This window comes from Balaenoptera musculus, chromosome 2 (assembly GCF_009873245.2).
Source record: "Balaenoptera musculus isolate JJ_BM4_2016_0621 chromosome 2, mBalMus1.pri.v3, whole genome shotgun sequence".
Lineage (NCBI taxonomy): Eukaryota > Metazoa > Chordata > Mammalia > Artiodactyla > Balaenopteridae > Balaenoptera > Balaenoptera musculus.
In genome coordinates this window covers 149,398,256-149,423,786 of record NC_045786.1, presented here as the reverse complement: position 1 = coordinate 149,423,786, position 25,531 = coordinate 149,398,256, and the positions used below count along the sequence as shown (strand labels likewise).

Genomic DNA, 25,531 nt, shown 5'->3' with positions numbered 1-25,531 from the left:
TCACAGCCAGCCTGCCGACGAGGCCAGCCTCGGAGCCAGCTGTTCCCGGGAATGAGGGGCAGGCACTGCCGCTGCTACGTACCTCTCGAACCTCATGCTCCGGCGCCAGGACTTTGGTGAGGAGCTTCAGATCGATCTCTCCATCCTGTGAACGTGTAGGGAAAAAAAAAGAAAACAAAGGCAGGCTGTGCACCTTGGAGGCCTTCGGACAACGACCTCTGGCAAAGAGAGGGGACCAGGTTGAGCGTGGTAGAACTTCTCAAATCCAGACCTGCAGGAATGCCTTGTGAAAGGGCAAAACTGCGGGTGGACCCCATGGCCACTGAGAACTGAGGGAACACCATGATGTCCTGTAGGTTGGGTACTCCTTGGGGGAAGGTCAATACTAGGAGGGCAGGCATGACAGCAGCATATCTACTGATGCCATGGGGGCAGCCAGGGAAGCAGGAAGGAGACTGGCCCTGGGAACACTGGAATATGTTGGGTCCAGGGATGCTGTAATACCCGAGGATGATGTCTCTGGCAAAGGGACTGTTGCCCGGCAGCCTCGGAGACCCACCGAGGAGAGGCTGTAAGGCTTCGGAGAAACTGAGAACTCCCTATGGACGTTGCCTGGAGCCTGCTCCTCTACACAGAAGCTGCCTCACTCACCAAGGTCTGAAAGGCTGCGTACTTCATGAGGTCATTGTCCAGGTCACGGTAGGTCATCACCCGGTTGACCTGGATACTGCAGGAAAGACGGAACGTGAGGAGGAACCACAGGCAGAACCAGTGCCAGGAGTGCTGCCGGGCCACCAACCCCAGAGCCTCGTAGGCAGCTGGGAAGGACCAAAATGGGGAGAAAACGTCTAATAAAATGGGAACCCTGGGATGGAGCCCATCCAGAGACATCTGGATCTCCCCTGGGGGGCAGCACCACTACAGATGGCGTGTGGCATGGTCCCTGCCTCCTGCCAACTTCATATTAATTTAACATACCTGGGAGGGGCCGCCACCTGCAAAACAAAGTCTTCCTCCTGTACTTCTTCCAGGTCCGGAATAACAGGAATATCTGCAATGAGAGGAGGAGCCAAAAATGTCAGCGGCACGAATGGGGGATCTTGCCTGCTTCTCCACTGGTTACTTATCACCTTCAACATGCCGGCCACAGTTAGGGCTACAGGCTTTGGGTAGAATGGACACAATGGTCTCTGGCCTCCAGGACCCCAGTCTAGGGTTGTGGAACTGAAGTAGAGGTGTGCATGGGAATCAAAGGTAGAACTTCAACAATTCCCGAATCTCAGGCTTTACCCCAGAACCTGCTGGACTAGAATCTCCTAGCGGGGTGGGGCTCAGGCGTCTGTATTTTTCCCTAAGATTTCTTGGGTGATCCTGATGTTTGCTCCAGGTTAGAAGCCATTGGCGTGGCTCTCTAAGGAGAAATGTAAAGAAATGAGAAGAAAGTCCCAGATAGCACTTGGGGAAGTGTTTTTATTAGAGGAGAGAAAAGAAAAGAGGAGCCGAATGAACCTGGCACGGTCAGAGACAGAGGAAGTGGGAAAGCGTAGTGTCACGAGGTGGAGGTCACCGTGAGTGCACCTCCTCATGACCAAGGTTCACACCTGCATCAGCTCGTCCTAGTCTTTGCAATTGTCACAGCCCTGAGCCTGTATCTGAAGGTCACTTTACGCCTAATGATGTGGCCTGGCTTCCCAGCAGTGTGTCCAGGATCAGTCTCCATTTACCAGGTCTAATATAATAAACAACACTGCCTCTAAAGATGACACTTCCCTTGCTGTCTCTTGGAGATTCTCCTCCTCTGAACTCTCCACATGAGACAGACATACAAACATAGGAAGAGACGTGAGGCCACTCCCTTCGTCAATCTAACAAAGTCATGCAAATGGAGAAACAGAGAGACAGCAATCACTTAATCATGGAAACTTGCTTATTATAGCAGAAAAATCGTCCATTTTCTCCTGGGAACAACCTAACACCTTAAAGAAGTACTGCCTTCTCTCAGTGAGTATCACTGACTGGTAGAGGGGCTTTCTTTGTTTTAACCAGTCTGCATAGAGAAAAAAAGACATGGGGCAGAAAAAAAGGCCAAGCAGGGAGAGACAGTCCTGGAATTCCCAAACCAACTGCAAATATTAAAAGGAGGAAAAATTCCAGAGAGGAGAGAGCAGTGAAGACACCCTTCGTTTTTGCTTCCATGGACTAAACTAAAAAAAAAAAATTTATTTATTTATTTATTTATTTTTTAAGAGACGCGGAATCATTCCAAGAACAGCTGGGAAGACCCTTGCCACTTTCAGGCTATTCATTATTTAGACTTTGCGATGGTTCCAGTCAAGCTAAGCCCGAGTATATAAATGTCAGTTCCCAGCCTGGCGTCTTTATTATTGCTTCCAGTGGAGGGGTTACAGATGCCGTACCTGGAAAGAGGGACAGAAAGCATGCAAGGGAGAGACGGAGACAGAGAAAATAAGACAGAGAGAAAGAGACAGGCAGAGAAAGAGAGTGATTAAAGGGGTGAAAATAAAAAGAAAATGCTGATAGGGAAATAAAGAAGACACATACACCAGCCCCGAAATAATGAATCACATTCAGCAAGTCCTCTATCTAGAAAGACGCTGTTCAGAGCTTAGATTACATCTCTTTACCCTGCTAGAGAATTAGAGATGGAATTCTCTAATTTTCTATTTCTTATGCTAACAGAAATTCAGCTTGCTCGTCCCTGTTCACTCCGAGTGAAGAATACAGTTCACGTGAGGGCTGCTGATGGCACCGTCCCTGAGTCCAGGGCGAGAGGGCTCCTAGGCTGGCAGGACCGCACGGGCCCTGCGGTGGGGCAGGGCGGAAGCTGGCCGTGCCATGCGCCATCAGCAGTGTGACAGGTCCGGCGTGAGGCAGTTAGCTGCTCCTGGCTCTCCTCCTCGGCGTGAGGCCCAGCCTGAGATGAATATTCAGAAGTTGCTAAGAAAATGCTCCCTGCTGTGCTTAGGGCTCAGGAAGGGGTCTTCCCCAAGTCCCCTCTTGCTCTGCAATGTCAGCATTTGGGTCCTGTCAACTCTGCCCAGCTTCTCCCAGCTCTGAGGAGCCGCACTTCTGCCCGCTGTCCACTCTGAGTCCCCGTGGGCTTCCCTGCTTGTCCCCGCCCCCCTCCTCCAAATGCGCACGAAGGAGCGTGGGGCTGGCCCATCTGTGACAGAGCGGAGGTCAGCTCGGGCCTTGGCAAAGGGGCCGCTCAGAGCGGCACTGGCGGGGCTGGCCACACAGTGGGACTTCTCTCTAATTGGAAGCCTGGTGTCCAACAGAACCCGGTGAACTGCCTGAGCGGGACCAAGCCAGCAATGACAGCCAGGCCAAGGCAGGCTGGAGCGTTTCGGTGCAGTGACAGCTTGAGCCATCGCCGCAGAGCCTGGCCATCCAACTGCCGGCCCCAGTGGAACAGGTGGCCGTGAAGCAGGTTTTGGGCAAACTTCAAAGAACTTCCTAATTTTACAGTTTCTGATTTACAATCACAGACAAGTGCTTGCTTATGGGTATATAACATGTTCCCAGGAGTTTCTGTCCTCTTTCTCTCTTCCCTTCCCCCCACCCCTCTCTCTCATACACACACACATAGGATGACCCAACCTAGAAAAAGAAAACGGGCTTGAGAAATCAATCCGCTTCTTCACAGAATTACCTGCATGGAATGATCCGGCCCTGCCTGCAATCAGTGACGGCTACTTGACCTGCAAGCCTGAACCAGTGACCTAGTGTCTGATTCAGGGTGCCAAGCTTAACATTCAAAAGCACACAATTTTAATAGAGACAGTAAGAGGAACAAAGAAGTACGCTCTAGGACTACTGAAAAACAACCACTATTTAAAAAAATTCAATAATTATGCTAACTTTAGTCTCATTTTCTTCGATGCTGCTGATAATAAGAACATTAACAGAAACAATGGGTTACTTAAGCATATGGGTAGGACTCCTGTCCAGTGGTTAAGAGTGCAGGCACGGGAAGCATTCGAATCCTGGCTCCCCCATGTACTAGCTGTGAGGCTTCATCCTCTCTGTACCTCAGTTTCTTCAGCTGTAAAACGGGTATCATAACTACACCCACCTCACAGGGTTGCTGTATTACATGCAATCATCTAAAATATCAAGCGCCATGCTTAGAATGTAATAAATATTCTATATTATTCTTATTCGTTTAACAGATAAAACATTGAGCATGGAGAGAAACTATCTGGCTTTACCCTCATTTTCTCATTTAATCCTGCCCAGCTGTCCCCATCTTCCAGATGAGAACACTGAGGCTCAGCAAGATGAAGTAGCGTGCGTGAAGTGAGTCATTAAGAATGGACAGAGCAGGCTTCCAGCTCCAGTTCAACTGCACCCCTCCCAACCAGGCTGTCCCCACCCCTGCCCGGAGGCTTTCTTTGCAAAGGTCCAGTGACTTCAAAGACGCCTCTACTAGTGGAGAGGTGAGACAACAGCCTATAGTTGGGACAGCTTTCGTTTTGCCTGAGACCCAGTGTCCTCTGTTCTCGGGTGTCTCTCTGTCTCCCAGTAACCATAACTAAGCGAAGTCTCTCCCTCGCCATATGCCCGACTGGCTACTTCCCTACAACAAGGCCAAACGGTGCAGAGAGAAAAATGGACCAACACTGGAGACCCGGTGACTCCATCCCCTGCCGTCCGTGTCGCACTAAACCAGCTGCGTGGAGAAGGAGGGGAGCAGACACCTCGAACGGCCCCAGGAAAAGTGCCGGCGAGGCAAGAGGGCTGAGACGCCAGTGCCGCAGCAGCGGGTGCCCTCATCCTTCGTTTCAGCTCCCCACAGACAGCGCCCCCTGCTGACCGGTCACCCGCTGCTCTCTCCCAGCTCAGACTCCTTAACAAAACGGGCCTTCCTTGCTCTTTGCATTTGCTCCCGGCCTCTCATGTCAGCCATCTCACTTGCCTTTCACCTGCTTCTGTGTCCCACGTGTTGCCCAATTAGCCACACTGTGGGGAAGTTGCATTTGTTCACTTGTTCGTTCGTTCATCCATTCATCCTTGAAGGGATGAATGGAGCAGCCCCTTTGTGAAAGGCACCGTGCTAGGAGGTGCCAGTAACAACAGCAGATAAACCCGACATGGGCCCTGTCTTCCTGCAGCACGCGTGTAGTGGGGGATAGAAATAAACACAAATAAATGTGCTGCCTGTAAATTAAAACACACCCTGTGAAGGGAGCTAACTGGACTCTGTGACCAAAAATAACAGGGAGACCTAATGCTTTATTTTTAATGGCAAAAGTAATATCATATGTGGTAATAAATTCAAATGCTGTAGACAAGTTTAAGATGAAAAATGTCCTTTCCTTACATGAATCCCAGCCGTCTCCCTAGAGATGATCACTATTAACCATTTCTCATATATGTTTACTGAAAAGAATTTCTTCATACACAGCACATATGTCCTTTTAAAAATGTTTGCAAATGGCATCATGTTACGTATCCATTGTTTTACAACTTTTCTTTTTTTTAAATTATTTTTTGCCTGTGCCATGCGGCATGAGGGATTTTAGTTCCCCGACCAGGGATTGAGCCCATGCCCCCTGCAGCCGAAGCATGGAGTCTTAACCACTGGACCTCCAGGGAAGTCCTGCGACTTACTTTTCTCTGTCCTTTTCAATGTACAGGTGCATCTTATTCTTTTAAATGACCATCTAGTTTTCTATTGAATGGATGCTGCATAGTGCCCTCAATTCAGTCCAGAGAGGATCTAATTCAGGATTTTGGGGGGGGTGGAGTGTCGAGTTAGGGAAGGTCTCTGAACTAGGACAGGGCCGCTGAAGGATAAACAGGACTAAGCCAGGCAGGGGACAACGTGCACAAAGGTGCTAGGAGGTGAGGAGGAACTCGCTAAAAGGGTGGCGTGGTTGGCATGCAGGGCCCAGGAGAGAGCAGCACGGAGCGAAGCAGGAGAGAGGGCGTCAGGTGCCAGGTGAGGAAGGACCTGCATCAACCGGCCAGGAGACGCCTGGGTGCCTGCTATAGGCAAGACCTCTTTGGAGGCATATTAGGGGCAAACCAAGATGGACTCAGCATGGAAAAGTTGCGAAGGGAGGGTCTATACATTAAAAAAATGATGATAAATGAGCAGAATAAGGAAAATGCACATCCCTTCCTTTGTGAATCATCTCGGAACCCAACAGGCAGAATTCAGAGCTTCCTACTCTACCTTTCCACAATGCTTTATATTCAAGGACACAGGATGGACCTGATTACCTTGCTGTAGGTAGAGCAAGTGAAATTTGCCCTCGGCCTGCCTCCTAGATGCTGAACTAGTGGAGGGTGAAGACCATGTCCCAGTCACTTCTGCATTCCCAAAGATGGGCAAACTAAAGGACAAAGGAACAGAACTGGATCAATAAATGCCCCTCAAATCTGCAAGGCACACACATGGACGGGCCATGTCCATCTTCTCTATATCATTCTAGTTATACTATTAAGTGTTACTGAGTCCCAAAGTTGCCTAGGCAGGATTCATTTCGCAAGAACAACCAAGAGCAATCCTTAGATACATCCTGGATTTGATGACATCACAGCAAAGGCTTTGCCTCCCTTGAGAGCTGCAAGGCCTCCTGGGAAGGGCCTGTGCATATACAAGAAACAATGGAGGAGTGGGGACAAAGTTACAGAGGAAGAGTCATCCAAATTGGGTCCATATGGACTGCTGGGCTTCCATCCTGAGGCTGGGTCACACTGCTCTTCACCCCGGGCTTCCTCTTGATCTCTAGCGTGCCCCACTCCATCACGCCACCTTCTGGGAGCCCCCAGTAAAGGCTTGCTAATGAACAGCAACAGCAGTAAGAACTAATTCCAAAGAGAGAGGTTGCCAAATGGAAAACTCATCAAGATACCAGCATACTAGCCTGCCAACAGACCTACCAACAAACCAACTACCAGATGAAACCACAGAAATAAATGAGGGGTGCTTAAATAAGTAATAGAAATAAATAATAGAAACACGTGGGAACACCAGTAGGATCAATTACAACTGGTTTCAAAGATGCGAGAAGCCGCCACTTGCCCTGAAATACACTCATTGCAGGTAATACCATCACACCCGCACACTAAAATGCTAAGTACCCAGGGAAGTCCCAGAGGGATCCTTTTCAGCCCCTGTGGCTTGACAGCAAGAAGCCTGCCTGCCTCCTGCAGACCCTGGCCCCAGATCTCTGCAACGTATTTTATGATAGCCTGCTTTCACATCTAGCTGTTGTTGGCTTGTTTTGGTACAAGAACAGAAAGTGATTTCTTAGATCAGGCTCCGCTTGTAATGAGTACACCCTGAGCATTACTCGGGCTCTTTCCCCCGAGCGTAAATCTTCCTGCAGAGGAAGGAGAGAACGAAGGAGGCACCCTGATCCGGCCCTTGGTCCCACCCAGGCAAAGATGGCTCAGGCAGGGAGCCCCTCCTCTCTGTGTCCCTTTAGGTTCTACTCTTTGCTGATTTTCTTGGTTGGGGATTTCTGAATGGAATTTTCTGGTCGTGGCCAGAAGGGTTTCTAGAGAGCTACATAAAGTCTCTTCTAACTCCAGCACTTCCTGACCTTGACGCCTTAGTAAATGATACCAGGGGCTGGCCTACCTTGCCAGGTTCCTCCGGGTGCTGAATGATGACATCTGCCCCTCTTGCTTCACCCACTAACTGTGCCCCCCACGGCAGAGGCCTCATGCGGTCCCACACCATCTCTTCCCAGAGCTGCTCCCCGGCCCAGCGCCCTGGCCACGACAGAGCACTCGTGGGCTGCTGAGGGCTCACGTCCACCCTGCATAATTCACAGCCACATTCAATAACCCACCTGAAAGGGGCCTGGACACGCTGCGGAGGGACACCCCAAGAAGAGCAGTCCAGACAACCCCCAATGTTGTGCTCAAAGTCAACAGACTCTCAGCAGAGCTCGTGAGCGAAAGGAAAGAATGTCCACGTTTCCAGGAGATGGCAACTTTACACCCGAGATCATTATAATTTTTCTCTGCAGCTGCAAAACTTTGTTTTACTGAATGCTGTTACCTTCTGCATCACGTATAGGGAATTTTAAACAGGCAAATGGAAGAAGGTCTGATTGAAGATGAAGTTAAATGAAAGAAATTGGTCTCATTTAGCACATGACAGGATTCATCTGTGTTCCCAAGTCCACTGAGGTGGCATCATGGCCGTTTCATATTCATGAGCTGCTGCGACACTGTGTCCCCTCATTTACAAAGAGCCGTGTTCAGCAAATTCTGTCCCTGTGGACACTCCATGCATTTCATGGTCTTGTCAGAGAGACATCAAACACTCCAGTAACCAAATACCAGAAAATGGCTTTAATTAGTGGATCTCAATCGTATAAATAATTTTTTTTTCTAAGTGAAAAAATGGAGAATTTTTTTAAAGGGAGAAGAAAAGGGGAAAGTGGTAGGCAACAGGCTTCAAACACCCGAAGGAACAAGGGAAAGGGACGGTCTCAGAGGAGCTCCTGGGCCCCTGCACTCCCCGGACGGACTGGGGTTCTGGGGCAAAAATGTGTCTGCAGGTCCCTGGAGGGTCTGCTTTATGAGGACCAATCCCCGGCAATTTCACCTGATCCGGCCGGGTCACTGGGAGGGGAGGAGAGAGGCAGCCATGGGAGAAGAGTGTGAAAACCGTGACGCTGCTGGCTAGAAGGTCCACTGCAGGGACTGAGAAACAGGACTGACCACGAGCAAAAGGTGCCCAAGCAGGTCCCTGAGGAAGCGAATGACAGGGGCAGAAAGATGTCCATCCTGAGGTGCTGGCTTGGCTGGGGGGCGGTTTATCTATGTCCCGTATGCTGAGATGTCTCCATGCTCCTGCCAAACCCACCCCCTCCTCCTGCTGCTGGGGAAAGAGATCCCCGACCTCAAGAAGCACATCGAAAGAGCTGGTTGTTCCTCCCAGCCCCCCACGCCGTGGCCACTCTCCTGGCTGACGACGGGCTGGACGGGAGGGCCTGGACTGAGCCCATTTCTGAGACAAGCCGGGCCTCAGGGGGTGTGGTGCTGGCTGGGTGGTGGGCAGACAGGAGGCTGTGCTGAGTGGTGACTCAGCTCGTGGTCTCCTGTGGGTGTGCAGGCCCGGCCTCAGCATAGTACCCGCAGAGGGGTGGTAGCACTCTCCGGAAGGAGCACGAATGCAATACCCTAGAACGCGAGTGGCCCCATCACCCCACCCAGTCCACCAGGGGCTGTGGAAGAGTCAGTACTGACTACGCAAAGGGTCGTCAGCCAGGACTGACCCTTCGGAGCAATTCAAAGGCAGTGCTCATGGGAGACAAGCACGGCCCAACAAGGGTTCTCCATAGGGAAGGACCCTGTTCAGCCCAGGAGCCTGATACTGGGAGGACCCTGGTGTCACGCACTGGTGTGGCCTCTAGGGAACATCGCACAGTGGTTACCAACAGTTGAAGGAAACGAAGAACAATGAACAGGGACGCTCCCTGCCACCCCAATGGCTCTCTCGGAGCTTCGTGGCAGTTCCAGCTTTGATCCGTAGAGATGTGTTAAGGACGAGGAGGGGTAAGCGACTTTAAAGGTGACGAGGAATGAAGTGGCTGGAAGGAATGGAAAGTGAGGAACTCTCCACTCTCTTCAATAAGGCTCAAGATCAGTGATATGGTATTAATGGGACAGAGAACACCTTCTCAGAGCCGCCAGATACGCCCGGTTTCTGTGTTAGAGACCAGGAATATCTAATTCTATTTCATCCTCTCTGTGTTATGCTGAAAAAAACAAGACAAACTACCCTGCTTTTATTCTAAATCCTTAGGTTTTGTATTTTTCCTTATATATATTTATTAAAAAAATGCTCCTTTGATCAGTGCCACCCGTGACTCCGCCACATACAGAATGCTTCTGAGCGGTTCCCTCCTCGCAAGGCCACTGCCGGTGACAGCCAGCTGGTTTTGATCACAGCCATTCCCAATCGGATTTTCATAAGATAGATGAGGAGTCTTACTGCTGCTCTCTCTCTTATCAGATGAGAAACAGGGGGGGAGGGGGGGACGGGTCCTGAGGGAACGGCGCAACAATCAAGGGCTGCCGGTTCTTTCTCTGTCCCTCCGCTGCTGCAATTTTCAAAGGCATTTGCCTCGGGCACTTTTAAATGATGGTGTCTCAATTCTGTAATCATCTTTCAAGAGCTTTCTCTTAAAGGGTCTTTTAGGTAAACCCAGTCCGTCAACCACACTTATGCACTCAGGAATCACATTCCCAGTATGTGTCCCCCCGCATGTGTGTATATATACATATAGGCGAGTACACACATGCACACACCAAACATCTGGGCATTTTTAGAAAGCTGGGAGGACCTGAAGCTGGAAAGGAAGACCTACCAGTTGGCCATATCAAGTTCGTCTCTCGCTAGGGTAAGAGGGTCCCCTATCACCGCTCCCCTGGATTTCTGCTATACCTAGGCTTTGTTATCTCGGGTTCTTCTTTAGAAACTAATCCCCATGTGTTGGAAGGAAAGACTTCAGTTGAGGTCTAAGTGATGCGCTGAGTCCAACCTCAGATGCACAATCATGCCTGTCCCTTCCCGTCTCACCTAAGCACTATCTGACCGTCAGACTTCAAGATGAGTGAGGCACCACGGCCATTTGCTTGGACAGCACAGTCCCCAGGCCACAGCTTGCTGGGGTTTGGGTTACAAAGGGTATTTGGAGCAACTCTTCAAATCCACCTGTCTTTTTTTTTGTGGCAGAGAACGCTATGCCTCTTCTCTATACAGTCCCCATCACTTGAAACAGATATCCTAAAGCACTGAGCCTCTCTTTCTAGTCATATAAAAATCTGAGTCTGAGATGTCCCTGGGCAATGGTTCTCATCAATATGGGCTCATCTCCTCTCTGCCCTCATCCACCACTCCTTTCACAGCTGTGCGGAGAAGTACCCGTGCCTCTCCCCAAAGCTGGACCATGGCTCACCGTCACATCTAGGACCATCTCACGAAACTAAATGGGATTAGCTTTGTCCTACCCTGATCCTGTCTTCCATATTCAACAGGGACAGAATCCAAGGAGTTACAGAATAAATACACAGATCTCTATAACTATTTCAGGGAGATTTAACTCTCTTTTACTTTTGTCAGTGCTTAATGTTGGATGATTTATTATTAATCACATTCCTCCAAACAGAATAAATACCCAGTTCTCTATAACTATTTCAGGGAGATTTAACTCTCTTTTACTTTTGTCAGTGCTTAATGTTGGATGATTTATTATTAATCACATTCCTCCAAACCGACTACAGCACGATGGAATGCTGACAGAGCTTTCTCTGTGTTCCTGGAGGAAGGTTAATACAACCTGCTTCCTTTACGATGCGCGTGCATGCGTGGTGCAGGACGTGTGCCATGCTCCCCACTCTACCGCTTCAGACGGGGACATCCAGTAAGCTGCTCACGTGAACAAAGAAAATGGAGTCCCAGAGAGGTTGCTGTCAACCACGTTCCGGGAAGAGATGTTTGCGACGGAAAGCTTGAAAGGCTGGTGTGACCCAGAGATTGTAGGGCCCACGAGGGGCCTAGAGCATTCTGTTCCACCTCTGCCAGCAGAGCAGGAGGTCTGGTCAACGCTCTGGGCTGTGCTCTGCAGCTGGACCAGGGCGAGGTACGGAACAACTGAGGTGACAAAGCAGAATAACCAACATGTGCTCCAAGCTTAACTCCATTTTCAGAAGCTCCCCTGACACTCTGCCTCTTCAAGAGGCAAGAAGAGCACGGCCAAACCAGTCTCTACTATGTTTGCTGAGCTATGTCATTCCATCCCATCAGCTCCTAGATACCTGCTCCATGATGGTGTATGCTTGTCCCACAGTAGGGGCATGGGACCCTGAATTACCTCCTGCAGAAAACAAAAGCAAGTCAAAACAACTTTTCTTGCTTCATTAAAGAAACTTCTGGCAAGTCCCCTGTAACTCCTCTGGCATCTCACTCACTCTGGGGCCAAACCCACACTGGGGAGTAAAGAGGTTGCCCTTGGGGCCTCAAGAGTCTACATGTACTAGAGTTCATTTTTCTTTTGCTGCCAGGAATGTGGCCTTAACTGTCTATCAAGGAAGAACCAAACCCAGATTCCTGGTCCACAGAGCTGTACCAGAGGGTGTACCTGATTAGGAGTAGGAAACCTGGGTCCCAGATCTGCCCCTTATTTGCTGACCATGTGCAGTTACTTGTCAACTCTTGTCTCAAGTTTCTTTATCACCAAAATGAGGTGCCTTCTATCTCTACGACATCCTTATTTCTAGGCTGTCCATTCCCATATACCTAGTGATAAAAAAACAAAACAAAACACCTTACTGTCATATTTGCCTATGGAAGTCTTTCCAAATGTCCCAGCCACAGACATGGCCTACAGGTAAAGCGCACCAAGTCTTTTCTTTACAGAATCACTGTACGGAAAGTTCATTTTCTATACTAAAATGAACCTGCACAAGAGTCCGCCTGTGGCCCACGATGACCTCAGCTCAGTATTGGCACCATGATCCAACACCCCTGGCTGGGGCTCTTTGACGTTCCATGCAGTCTTTTGAGTGTCCCAAGTCTCTGTGATGTCAGTTTGTTCCCTCAGCTGTGTCTCAAAGCATTGCGCTGGTGGGAGAGCTCCAGCCATAGCCCACCATAGCCCAGGGAGTGCCCTGTGGGGTCTCTGTTCTTCCCAACTTCCCATACTCCCCGCTACTCACCCTGCCACCCGCACAAGCCCAGGGACACTCCTTCCTCTCCCGCTAAAATAGGCTCTCCTCTCCAGAGGACCCAGCAGAGAATTCATTATCTAAAAGCAATCCCAATGGATTTGATAGAAAAGAAAGCATAACATGAAGGAGAGGAGTGGTCCAACCTGAAGATTCTGCTTCATGTCACAGAGCCCTAAAGACCTGGTCTCTCTGGCTTTTCTCTGCTCAGCCTGGATGTTGCTGCTAAGACTTCACGGGGAGAGGATCAGCAGAGCTGATGACAGGGGCCAGTGGGCTAATCTGAGAATCAGGAAAGGATAACAAATCTGCAACAGGGCAGTGGGAATATGAGTGGAGGCAAGCTTCCTGGATAAGCAGGCTTGAGAAACGAACCTAACACTTGGACAGCAAAGAGGAAGGTGGTGAGAACAGGTGGTCAGGAGTCACAAAGGCCACGTCCCAACTCCAGCTCCATCACTTACTAGCAGTGATGTTCTGGAGCAGCTCATGCTGGCTAAAATTTTTAGGAATTTCGCACGCAGGTTGTTAAATATAAACATTATTGAAGATTAAACTATACATCCTTATAATTAAATAAATTATATTAAAAACAAAGGTAATACTCAAAACTCACCACTTCCTAAATTTTACTACATTTTACTTTGCCTATGCTCTTGAAATTATTTACATCCAATGTACCTGTATGATGGAAACATGACATACTGGTGTGCTACTGTCCATCTCTTCCCAGTTCTGTGGTCACTGATGTCATGCTGGGAGCTTGAAACCAGCCCTCGTGGGAGCATTTACACCACAGAAATCGGCAAACTCTACCAATGAGGACGTTTTCCCCCCCACCGGAGAGCTGGTTGTGAAATATTTACCAGCACATCACTGCTTACTAGCCATGTGACCTCTGTGAGCTACTTAACATCACAAAACTTCAATTCCTTCCTCTGTAAAAGGGTGATGATCACAGTGTCTCTTCACAGAAATGTTGTGAGGATTAACTGAAGCATTGCAGGGAAAGCAGCACAGGGCCTGGCTCTTGGTAAACACTTACAAACATTAATTATCAATACCATTTCCTATAAGAAGGACTTCTTTTTCAAATTTCATACCCAGTATCCTATAAACAGAATGAAGCTTAACAAGGCACAGAGACAACAGAGAGGACAGCTAATCCTTGGACCACTGAGTCTACCCCACCCCACCCCTGTCCTCTTCCTGCTCTGGAAATGTTAGCTAAAAGCAGCCCCTGTGTCTGCACGTGTCAGGGAAGGGTGGGGAGGCAAAACCTTAACATCTAGTTCTAGTGACTTTGAATTTAGAAAAATAAATTGATTTTAAGGAACACTATTTAATCAAAAATCAGTGCTGGTTAGAATAGTTTTTTAAAAAATTAGGGAGGCAAAGGAACTAGGTTTGGGTACTACCTAAGAAGTCCAATGTGCTGCAGTAAGCTTAAGGAAGGAAATGCCAACATAATGGAACATTCATACTAAGCAAGAGAAAAGAATTGAGATATCAGGGTTCCAATTTATCTGCACTTAAAGAATTCTTTCCACTTTCTCTTTCTCCACGTTAAAACTGCTTGGGCCAAGAGTGACTGCTGCTTGCAGGAGAACAGATGAAGGATAGGGTGGAAGGATTAAGCAGGCAATGAGAAAGAGCCCAAAAGAGAGTTAGAAAGCCCGGAGACAGAGATGAACGGGAAAGGGGACGACAGAGCGATATCCCACTACATACAGCACTTTTCTAATTCCACTGACAGTCTAGCATCTCACATCTCATCCAGCCTCATTGCTTGGCTGTGTTCAGCCACTTTTACCTATTTTCCCTGTTGACATGGATAGAAAATTGAGCAATTACCCTTAAATTTGGAGCTCTCAGATCATCCAGATTGCTACACTTGCAGAATTAAGTCCCCAGTTGCCCCTGGCTAGAAGTGGCTCAACTCAGCCTGTCCTTTAGGAATTACACACTTTTGGGTTGGCCGTAGGATTTATCACTCCTAAGGTTTTAAGGTATTCGATTCTGTCACACCTGGACCCCAGGATGCAAAGAGCACAGCCCTCTCTAGTGGGGAGGCAGCGTGCCCCAGAGGCACTGGGAGATGCCAGGAAGAGGGAGCTATAATTCCACCCGCAGTCCTGGGCTACACCAAGATGCGATGGTTATAGGCAAGAAAGACCTAATCCTTTTTTTTTTTTTTTTAATTTTTTTTTATTCATTTATTTATTTAATTCATTCATTTATGGCTGTGTTGGGTCTTCGTTTCTGTGCGAGGGCTTTCTCTAGTTGCGGCAAGTGGGGGCCACTCTTCATCGCGGTGCGCGGGCCTCTCACTGTAGCGGCCTCTCTTGTTGCGGAGCACAGGCTCCAGACGCGCAGGCTCAGCAATTGTGGCTCACGGGACTAGTTGCTCCGCGACATGTGGGATCCTCCCAGACCAGGGCTCAAACCCGTGTCCCCTGCATTGGCAGGCAGACTCTCAACCACTGTGCCACCAGGGAAGCCCACCTAATCCTTTTTTGTAAGCTCCTGTTTTCAGAGACTTTCCACTTTTTTAAAGCCATTATTTGGGGGGCTCACAAGTTCTTTCTTAACTTGACTTTACCTCAGAGATAAACTTTTTGAAAGTTGAGTCCACATCTAATTGTGTTTTTAGAGATGATCTCAATCTGAATACTGTTTACCTTTTTTAAAGACAAAGAATTTCTTTTCTCCCATTTGTGTGCCTCTCAGTGCTCCTTTTGAAGTTTCACTTTCCATCCAGAGTTCACTTTCTGAGAGCTGGATTTTAGAGCCGGAAGAGACCAAACAGGCCTGGAAACACTTCTGGCGTCAGAGAGGTGACAGGACTTTGTGCCTCCTGCCTCCTCTACCAGGGTCCTCCCAACCCCCAGCTTCCACACTCCTTTCGCTGGCAAGCAATTATTTATTTATTTATTTATTTATGGCCACGCTGCGTGGCATGCGGGATCTTAGTTCTCCGACCAGGTTTTGAACCTGTTGCCCCCTGCATTGGGAGCACGGAGTCTTAACCACTGGACCGCCAGGGAAGTCCCTGCTGGCAACTTCTACTCTTCCTTCAAGTCGAAGTGTGAAAGTCACTTCTTCAGAGTGGCCCTCCCTCAGCACCCAACCCAAATCAGGTCTCCACGTTATTCTCCCTCATGGCACTCCAGACTCTTCCCTCAGTGGACTCAATTGCAATTTGTCCTTACTTATTTAGTGTGTGACTATTTGATTAGTCCCCATATCCCCGACTAGACTGTGAGCTGTATGAGGGCAAGGACTAAGAATGTTTTGTACACCATCACATCATGTCCCCAGTGTCCAGCTCCAAGCGTCACACATAGCAGGTATTCAACAAATGGTGGTTAAAGGAATGAATGAATGAATGACTTGCCCAGTGTCACTTGTAGAGACTGGGTTCATTCCTATCCCAGATCCAATGTTCTTTCTCTAACATACAACCTTCCATGACAGAAGAAGTCTAAAGGCCTAGGGCAAACCAGAAATTTGATTCCAAGAATAGGAATGGATAATTAAGCCACTAAATGAAAGATCCGTTTTGCCATCCTACAATTTTGGGACCCTGAGGTCATTCGGGGGCTCTGGCTGTCCATTATTCTTAGCTATTCTCCAGAACCACGAATCCCAACTTCCCCAAAGCACGGTGTCAGCTCTAGCTGTGAGTGAGTCTACCTAGAATCAGCAAATTAGATGATTGGCAATCTTTAAACTTCATGAAAGGCAGTTTATGTGGGGATGTTGACTACCTGTAGTTGAGAATGGACCAGAATCAGGGCTTAGCTCTGCAGAAGCAGCTTCTCTCCTGGTTATGGTGAATCCCTTATTCATCTTCAACGTGGAGTCGCTCCTCACGCCAGGCAACTTAGCTTGGAAGGCTGTGCACGTGTTTCTCTGCCTAACCTAATCCTATCCAGCCTTCAGGACCCAGGCAAGTTCTTCCTTCTTCCTGAAGGGTCCTCAGCCTACAGGGATCGCTTCCTCTTCTGACCTCACAGCCCTTAATAACATAAATCACCAATATAGCAACAACTACTTGCTACCTTTGTCACTCAGTACACTGCTGTCTAAGCTATTTAACCCTTGTAATGCTTTCCATCTTTCATGTTTTGTCTCCCCAACAAGTCTGTGTTCCTTTAGAGGAGAGCCCTCCAAGGTCTTAGGAAGGATTTGCAAATCCCTTCCCAAAGGTCTAATCCAACTTGCAGATGCATTTTGTTCTGTTCATAAAGTGATATTTTAAAATTCTGTCATTTTTTGAAATATGAATTTGAAAACTTCAGGTATGCCATCTCCCCTCCAAGCTCATCACAGCTCCACCATTCTTTATAGTTGAACACTTCTGCTGTTTCAAGTGTTTATATTACCTGCCTGGCCCCTAAAAACATTTGAGCTCAGCCTGCCTTGGTCTTGCAAACAGTCCCGCTGCAATACATTCCGGTTAACCAACAGATCCCCAAACCACCCCTACACGGCACTTACTCTTCGCTTCTCGTTCAAAAAACACACCCGATCTCAACAGCTCCTTCCTTCTTCTGTTTTCTGTTCTCTTCCCTCGAAAGCCTGAGGGGTCAATGGATGGGAGGAAGTGCTTCTCTTCTCCTCCCTCGGCTTCTTCCCAGGGAAGAAGGAGCACCATGTATCAAGAGTGATCCAGGGAGGCTGAATGCTGAGAAATATATCTCGAGAGACATGGCTCCTCAAAGTCTTCTATAAAAGAAGAGGAGGAAAGAAGACTGGGCATTTCTCACTAGGTCAGAGAGTCCTGGAGGGCAGGGGCTGTCTCACTCATAACCATCCGGCATGGGAGCGGCACTAGCCACAGAAGGCACTGCATGAAGACCCCTTGGCTTTCCTCAGTGAAAGCTCACCTCCAAGACGCCGGGAGGAGACCCTGGACCTTGGCTCCTCATCTCTGTTCCTGGAGATTCATCTTCTCCTTTGAGATGACTCGTCACTCACCCACCCCCACCAAGTACCAGAAGATGAGCAGTCCCTTCCCAGGTGAGAACACTCCTCACTGATGACCTCAAGGAACCTGGAGGTGATTTTATTAAGGGAACCAGTAGGTTCCCTCACAGGTGCCCAGAGATCTGTTTAATGTCATTGCTGAAGGAGCGTCCATGGGTGGTTCAGGGCAATCATTTCGTGGAGTCTCCCCACCCACTGGTTATTCTAAGTTCAAAGGAGCAGCCTTAACTAGCCAACCAAGTAATTCCCTGAGCAAAGATAATTCTAGAAACTAGTTATATATAACATATGATTCTTATTGCACAATGGATTCTAAACATTCACATGCAGTGAAATGGACTAAGTCGAGTGTGAAGTGGAACATATGAACTGATTTTCCACTACAGGACTCAGGCATAACTGCATGGAAAACAGATTTATGCCAGGGAAGAGGCATACCTCCTAGAAGGTAACATCAAGTGCACTCTGACAAGAAAGGGTTTTATGCGTCAAACCTCTGGAGCCAAAATAAAGGCCAATTCACAAATTTCACATTCCAAGTTGTGAAGGGGAAAAGAATAGTAGGGGTATTCTCTGAAAACAGTATCTTTCTTCTCCCCTTCCTTAATGAAACTGTATTAAGCATCCCGTCAGTCATGCCAGCACTCTGTCTTACACACCTGGGAACTGACGTTGACACAACCAACCTGTGCAAGGAGATGCCAACACAGCACAGGGTCGTACCATTTGTTACAGCTCAGAGGCCAAGAGCAAGGACTCTGGAGCCAAGACCTGCATTCCAAGCCTGGTGCTGAGCTATGCTGCGTTAGTAATATAGTGGTGAGCACAGCTGCCCCCAAATCCTGATGCTGTCATTTACTAGCTGTGTGACTTTTGGCAAGGTTACCTTTCTTTGCCTTAGTCTGCTCATCTTTAAAATGGAGATAATGAACAACTGAAATGTCCTTTAACAGGTGACTAGATAACCAAATGTGCTATGTCCATATATTATCAATAAAAATGAACAGGGTAATGATACATGCAACCAGCTGGATGCATCTCAAATCATTCCAGTGAGCGGAAAAAAGCCAAACACAGAAGCATACATGCATATGATTCAATGTATAAAAAATTCTAGAAACTACAAACCACTCTATCTTGACAAAAAAACAGATCATAGTTGCCTGGAGACAGGGGCAGAGGAAGGGTGGACTGGAAAGTGGCATGAGAAACTTCTGGGCGTGATGGAAATGTTTTGTATATTGATGGTGGTGGAGATTTAACTGGGTATATACATGTGTAAAAATTCACACTGTGTACTTTGAATGGATGCAGTTTACTGTATGCAAATTAGAACTCAATAAAACTGATTTAAAGGCACTTTCCCATAGATTTGTTTTGTGAATTAGATGAGAAAAAAAAAACATACTACACAACGCGGTAAATGTTTGGTAATACTGGTGATGGCAGTGATGCTGGTGGACACCACGGTATGACAGCAGAGTGTCTGTTCCCTTGAGAGTCAGAAGATCAGAGCTCCCCTTTGAGTCCTGAGATTCTGTATAATAATCTGTAAACCTCAACCTCTTAACACGTCAAATGGCAGGTTTGGACAAGGTGGCCTATAGAGTTGGTTAAAACTGCAACAATTTGGGACTTCCCTGGTGGCGCAGTGGTTAAGAATCTGCCTGCCAATGCAAGGGACATGGGTTCGATCCCTGGTCTGGGAAGATCCCACATGCCGTGGAGCAACTAAGCCCGTGTGCCACAACTACGGAGCCTGCGCTCTAGAGCCCGCAAGCCACAACTACTGAGCCCACAAGCCATAACTGCTGAAGCCCGCGCACCTAGAGCCCATGCTCCACAACAAGAGAAGCCACCGCGATGAGAAGCCCATGCGCAGCAACAAAGAGTAGCCGCTGCTCGCCACAACTAGAGAAAAGCCCATGCGTAGCAATGAAGACCCAATGCAGCCAAAAATAAATAAATAAATAAATAAATTTACAAAACAAAAACCTGCAACAATTTGATTCTAACATGATGATGTCACGATGGCAGCCAGCACAACCTTCTAATAACGCATCTGTGATGTGTGTAAACTTCAGTATTCAGAGGGTTTTGCTGTAATATTTAACAGGTACTCCTTGAAATGGAGCATGTTCACACATTGAAAAAAAATGGAGAAGGTGGGATTTCAGAGGTCCTTTGAGGGGAGCTGGAAAGAGGTCCAAGGTGGGGTGGGGAGAGGTGTGGAGAAGAGCCCCAGTTGAATAAACCTTCTGTAGACCATGAATTGAATGAGCACCTCAGATTCATCAGCATCACAATTTCCAAGCACACTGCGCCTTAACCACCAAACAGCTCTGTTCATGTCTGGTAGGGACCTGCCTCCTGGAGTCCGGGGAACATCCTCCTGGGTGGTTGCCCTGCTACCCTATGCAACCAATGGCTGAAGCAACAGAGCGTTTGTGAGGACAGGCCAACCCAAAGTGTGGCAGTAGCCACCAATCACTGAGCATCACAGCTGCCAGTGTAGCACTGGCAGAGGACATCCTAGGAACAGGTCTGGGAAAGCAGACCCTGGGAAAAGAAGTGCAGGATACCTTGTTGAACAGGGCCACTGGGAATTATTAGTGGGTGGAGAAGTTTGGCAGCTGAGAGGAATTTAGTGAGCAGAGCTAAGGAGGAATATCTGGCAAAAAGAAATGAGCTTGTCAATAAGAGATAATGGAAAAGCAAAGTGCTGAAGAATGATGGGAGCAGCGGGCCCGGAGCTCTTACTAACTCCTAGAGGGCAGGCTGAATTCCTAACCTCCAGAGACTCCCTTTCTACCTTCAAACCCCTTTGGAAGGAGATGAGGCAGAAGTACTCTTGCACACAACTCCCCCTCCAGTCTTCAATCCTGGCTTTGGAGGCACTACAGCAGGGTTGTCAACTTCAATGTGCGAAATATTTATCCAGGGAGCTTACTTAAATTAATGCAGATCCCTGGGCCCCAACTCCAGCTTCTGTTTTGTGGGTGGCCTGGGAATCTGTATTTTAACCACCATCCCGGAATATTTCACGATTGTCCTATATGACCCTCGCCCTAATCCTATGAGGTAGCTAAGGAAACAGAGAATCATCCATGTTCTACAGATTTAATTCTCTCCTCCACTTTGTAGTTGCAAGCAAAGGGTATTTAAAAGAAGGCTTTGGGACTCCACTTCTAGCCATGAGAGAGTAACTGTTACCAAACTTGCCTTCCTGCTATAAACGATTAGAAAACTGGAAAAAATACAAGATACAACTGTTTTCACACAGTGGACAAGAGGTAGCACAGAACTGTGATCCCCAAGGGAAGGGAAACAAATGAAGTGGGCCCTGCAGTCATCCTGGCTTCTGCCTAGAGATGCTTCCTGGACACTGGCACAGGGGTGGGAAACCCCAAGTGGAGCATGGGGAGGGAGGTCTGGCTGAGCTGAGGAGACAGAGGTCAAAGTTTAGGGGGCTAAGGCAGCTGGAATTTGAGAAGCCACCTAAGTGTCCATCAGTAGATGAATGGATAAGAAAGATACGGTATATATATATACAGTGGAGTATTACTCAGCCATTAAAAAAAGGATATCTTGCCATTTGCGAAAACATGGATGGATCCGGAGGGTATTATGCTAAGTGAAATAAGTCAGACAGAGGAAGACAAATACCATATGATCTCACTTATGTGCAGAATCTAAACACCAAAACAAACACAAAACAAAAACTGACTCACAGATACAGAGAATAAACAGGTGGTTGCCAGAGCAGGGGTGGGTGAGGTGAAATAGGGGAAGAGGATTAAGAGGTACAAACTTCCAGTTATAAAATAAATAAGCCACAGGGAAGTAATATACAGACAGCATAAGGAATATGGTCAATAAAACTGTAATAACTTGTATGGGGACAGATTTATCATGAAGATCATTTCATTAATGTATGCAAATGTCAAATCAGTACGTAGTACACCTGATCCAGCATAATATTGTACATCAACTATATTTCAATTTAAAAAAAAGAAAAGAAACAATGGCCACAATTATCTGAATCTGATGAAAACCGTAAATCCACAGACTCAAAAAGTTCAAGTAGGATAAACACAAAGTGAACCACAACAAGGCACATCATAACCAAACTGCTGAAAATAACAAATAAGGGGAAATAAGTCTTAAAAGCAGGAGAAAAAGACATACTGCATACAGGGGAACAAACATAAGGAGAACCACTGACTTCTCGTCAGGCACAATGCAAGCCAGAGGACAATGAACTAAGTATCTAAAATGGTAAAAGGAAAAACAGAGTTGCCAGCCCAGACTTCTATATCTGGTGGAAAGTAAAGACATTTTCTGACAAACAAGGCTGAGAAAATTTGTTGCCAGAGGATCTGCTCTACAAAAAAGATGTTAAATGAAGTGCTTCAGGCACAAGGAGAATGATACAAGATGGAAACTGAATTCTGCACCAAGGAATAGTGTGGAAATGGTAAATATGTGGGTTAAAAAGAGGCTTTGATCATTTAGGTTTTAAAGATAACCTCCGCTCTAGTAGGTTTCTTGTAAAAAGTGCACACAAACTTTACCTTTTCTCTTGAGTTCTGAACACAGGTTTCGGCTGTGACATGGCTGCTGGACATGTAAGTGCTGTTTCTCCCTCACTTACAATGTCAGCCTTTAACTGGCTACTGTGTGTCGTGCATGAGAGATGCAAAGATAAATAAGACATGGTGTCCACTATCAAGGAGCTTGGAGCCTGGTTGGAAGAACAATCAAGCCAATAAAGAATTAAAGTGTGATAATCACTTAGCTCTGTGACCATGGGCAACTTAACCTCTCTGTACTTTAGTTTCCTCAACTATAAAATGGGGATAATAATAGTACTGCCTCATAGGGTTGTTGTGAAATGAAACGCTTTAACATCTATAAAGTGGTGGGACAGTGCCTGAGATATAACAAACACCTGATAAGTATTAGCTATTATTGCCGTGGTGGTGTGTTACAATGGAAGTTTGCCCAGGAGGTTGCCAGCGCAGAGAAAGAACATCAGACTCAGAGAAAGGGTGGGATGGAAGGGAAGACATTTCAGAGGAGGTGATGCTTCCAGCTGAGTTTTGAAGGACAAAGAGGATTAGTGGATAAAGAAGAAGGTGGGGTATTCTAGGCAGGGGCAGTAGCACTTAGCAAGGTGCAGAGATGCAAAACAAATGGCTAGGATGAGGCCACAGGGGATGTTTCCAGTAAGCCTGCGGCAGATGGCGCCTTAACTGTAGCTCAGGAAGTGCTCTGGGACGTCTCTGGAAGCCCTTCTGACTTCCCCAAGGGCATCTTACCTCCTCCATCATCTGGTCCATCCAGGCTCTGCTGTCTGAGGCGGTGACTGCCCCCAAAAAGAAGGAAAGGAAAGCAGAAAGTGAAAACCCTGTATTGTTATTGCTTCCATTCTTTCTCCTAGATGAAAATGCCTCTGGACCCCCTCCCCTCCACCAACTTGGTCAGACTTGATTTGGCAGCTGGTCTGCCATGTACGGCCGCACAAGCCATGCGGTACTCCATCCCACAGGCAACGTCACACCGACCGTGACAGGAGGCTCCACCCTCCCCGCAGGTATGAGATTCGTGGCCCTACCTTCACATTCCATCTTTACCTAGAAACCTTCCTTCTTTCTTTTTGATATAAGTCTTAGGAGAAGGCTAGGTTTAGAAGGCTGGAGTTGCTTCTGCCCATCTGCATCAATAAAGCAGAACCCATGGGTCAGTACTCTTGATACCTGAACATACAATTCTAAAAACCATGCGGTGGGAGGTATGACATGGGCATCAATGCCAGAGTCCAGCCCTTCAGCTGAGGAAGCAGCATTAACCGAACCCTTGACTAGTGTTCCTAACTCCAGCCCCAGCCCATGGGCAGCTTCCTGCTGCCTGTCTTTGAATGCTGTGTTCAATAAAGGCTGAACAGATGAGGACCACCCAGACCGCACTGTTGACTATGGTCACCACAGGATGTTGTAAGAATACTGGACACATACTCTTCTATTTCTTCAGAAGCCCTCCTTCCTGACCTGGAAAAAAGAGAGACAAGGTTTATGAGAACCCTCTAGTCTCCGGCACTGACATGGCATGCTGGAGGGGGGTTTCAAAAGTGGGAGCAAATTAGCATAACCCAAGTGCTTTATTTGTCTGGATTCCTCTTTATAGACCAAGGCCCACAACCAATGTAAGAAAATTACAGTAATGCCTTCTTACGGCTTTATTTCAGCAACACTCCAAATTAAATTGTTGAGCTTAAGTGCAAGTTGAGTGAGAAGCTCAAAACTCAAAAGGGTATAGATGACATGGTGCCTTCCTTTCAACAGTTAACTGACCAATTTACAGAGCACTTGCTTAGGACTGAGGCCTTGGGTCTCATTTGAAGCTGCTGTGCTAACACGTGTAGCTTCCCGCAAGCAAAAGGGGGCGAACTAGCCGCTCAGTTCAGGCCTGACTTTCTGTCTCCTCCACGTGAAGGACCGGAAGGCCCTGTGAGTGATGGTGGGCAAGTAAGACCTTCCACGAGCAGGAAGTCTGTTCGCACACAGACGCTATGTGAGGCCCTGCTTCCCCAACCCAAACGTGCGTAAGAACCATCTGGGAAGCTTGTCAGACGTGCAGATTGCTGGGCCCAGCAACGACAGATTTCTGGATCAGTTGGTCTTGGGGGGGAGCCCAGGAACATGCATCTTAAACAAATTCCCAGTAATTCTAATCCAAGCGGGTCACTACTGATACTCTGAGAAACACTGATCTTAAGTCTTCTAAATGAGATTGGCTAAACGCTGAAGATTTTTAAAGTTGGGTGTGGGTTACACGGAGATAACTCTCCCGTATGTGTGAAAATTTCTGTGATAACAGAGCATTTGTTTTCTATGAATTCTTTTAAGTCAGAAATCAATCACCATGATGATCAAGGGCAAAGGGTGGTGGCAGCATCATAATGGCCGGCAGGAGGCCGAGAAGGCCTCCCAGTAAGAGCTGCATGGGGGCCAACCAGCACTTTCCACAAAAGGCAAATAATCCCCAAAGAGTAGAATCATAAACCTAAGTCTAAATAGATTACTTCCCATGAAAGTTAGACTATAACTGCGTTGTTAAGAAAGAGACAGAGTAAAAGAAGGGAGGGAGGGAAGGAAGGAAGGAGGGAGGGAAGGAGGGAAGGAAGGAGGGAAGGAGGGAAGGAGGGAGGGAAGGAGGGAAGGAGGGAAGGAGGGAAGGAAGGAGGGAAGGAAGGAAGGAGGGAAGGAGGGAAGGAGGGAAGGAAGGAAGGAATGAGGGAAGGAGGGAAGGAAGGAAGGAAGGAGGGAAGGAGGGAAGGAAAGAGGGAAGGAAGGAAGGAGGGAAGGAAGGCAAGAAGGAGGGAAGGAAGGAAGGAAGGAGAGAAGGAGGGAAGGAGGAAGGAAGGAAGGAGGGAAGGCGGGAAGGAGGGAAGGGGGAAGGAAGGAGGGAAGGAGGGAAGGAAGGAAGAAGGTAAGGAAGGAAGGAGGGAGGGAAGGAGGGAAGGAAGGCGGGAAGGAGGGAAGGAAGGCGGGAAGGAGGGAAGGAAGGAGGCAAGGAGGGTAGGAGGGAAGGAAGGAGAGAAGGAGGGAAGGAAGGAGAGAAGGAGGGAAGGAAGGCGGCAAGGAGGGTAGGAGGGAAGGAAGGAGAGAAGGAGGGAAGAAAGGATTAATTTTGGCTGAAGTCAGGGAGGGGGAAGTGAATAGGTAGGTAAAGTTGGAAGAACAGTATGGAACAACTCTGAGGGGACCTCCTAGGCTGCAGTTTTTGACTCTTAAAGGGCTGACTGAAGAGACGGAGC

General features: G+C 47.8%; 1 protein-coding gene across 3 annotated transcripts in view; it reads right to left on the bottom strand.

Moving 5' to 3' along the window:
• IFT43 (intraflagellar transport 43) overlaps positions 1 to 25,531 on the bottom strand; it is a 103,374-nt gene that overhangs the window by 14,291 nt on the left and 63,552 nt on the right. For all 3 annotated transcript variants that reach the window (XM_036844521.1, XM_036844523.1, XM_036844522.1), the window contains exons 4-8: positions 23,730 to 23,762; positions 23,034 to 23,080; positions 979 to 1,051; positions 652 to 727; positions 83 to 145 (exon numbers count right to left, since the gene is read on the bottom strand). In XM_036844521.1, coding sequence (XP_036700416.1) covers positions 83 to 145; positions 652 to 727; positions 979 to 1,051; positions 23,034 to 23,080; positions 23,730 to 23,762 — 292 coding nt within the window. The remainder of the gene's footprint in view (positions 1 to 82; positions 146 to 651; positions 728 to 978; positions 1,052 to 23,033; positions 23,081 to 23,729; positions 23,763 to 25,531) is intronic.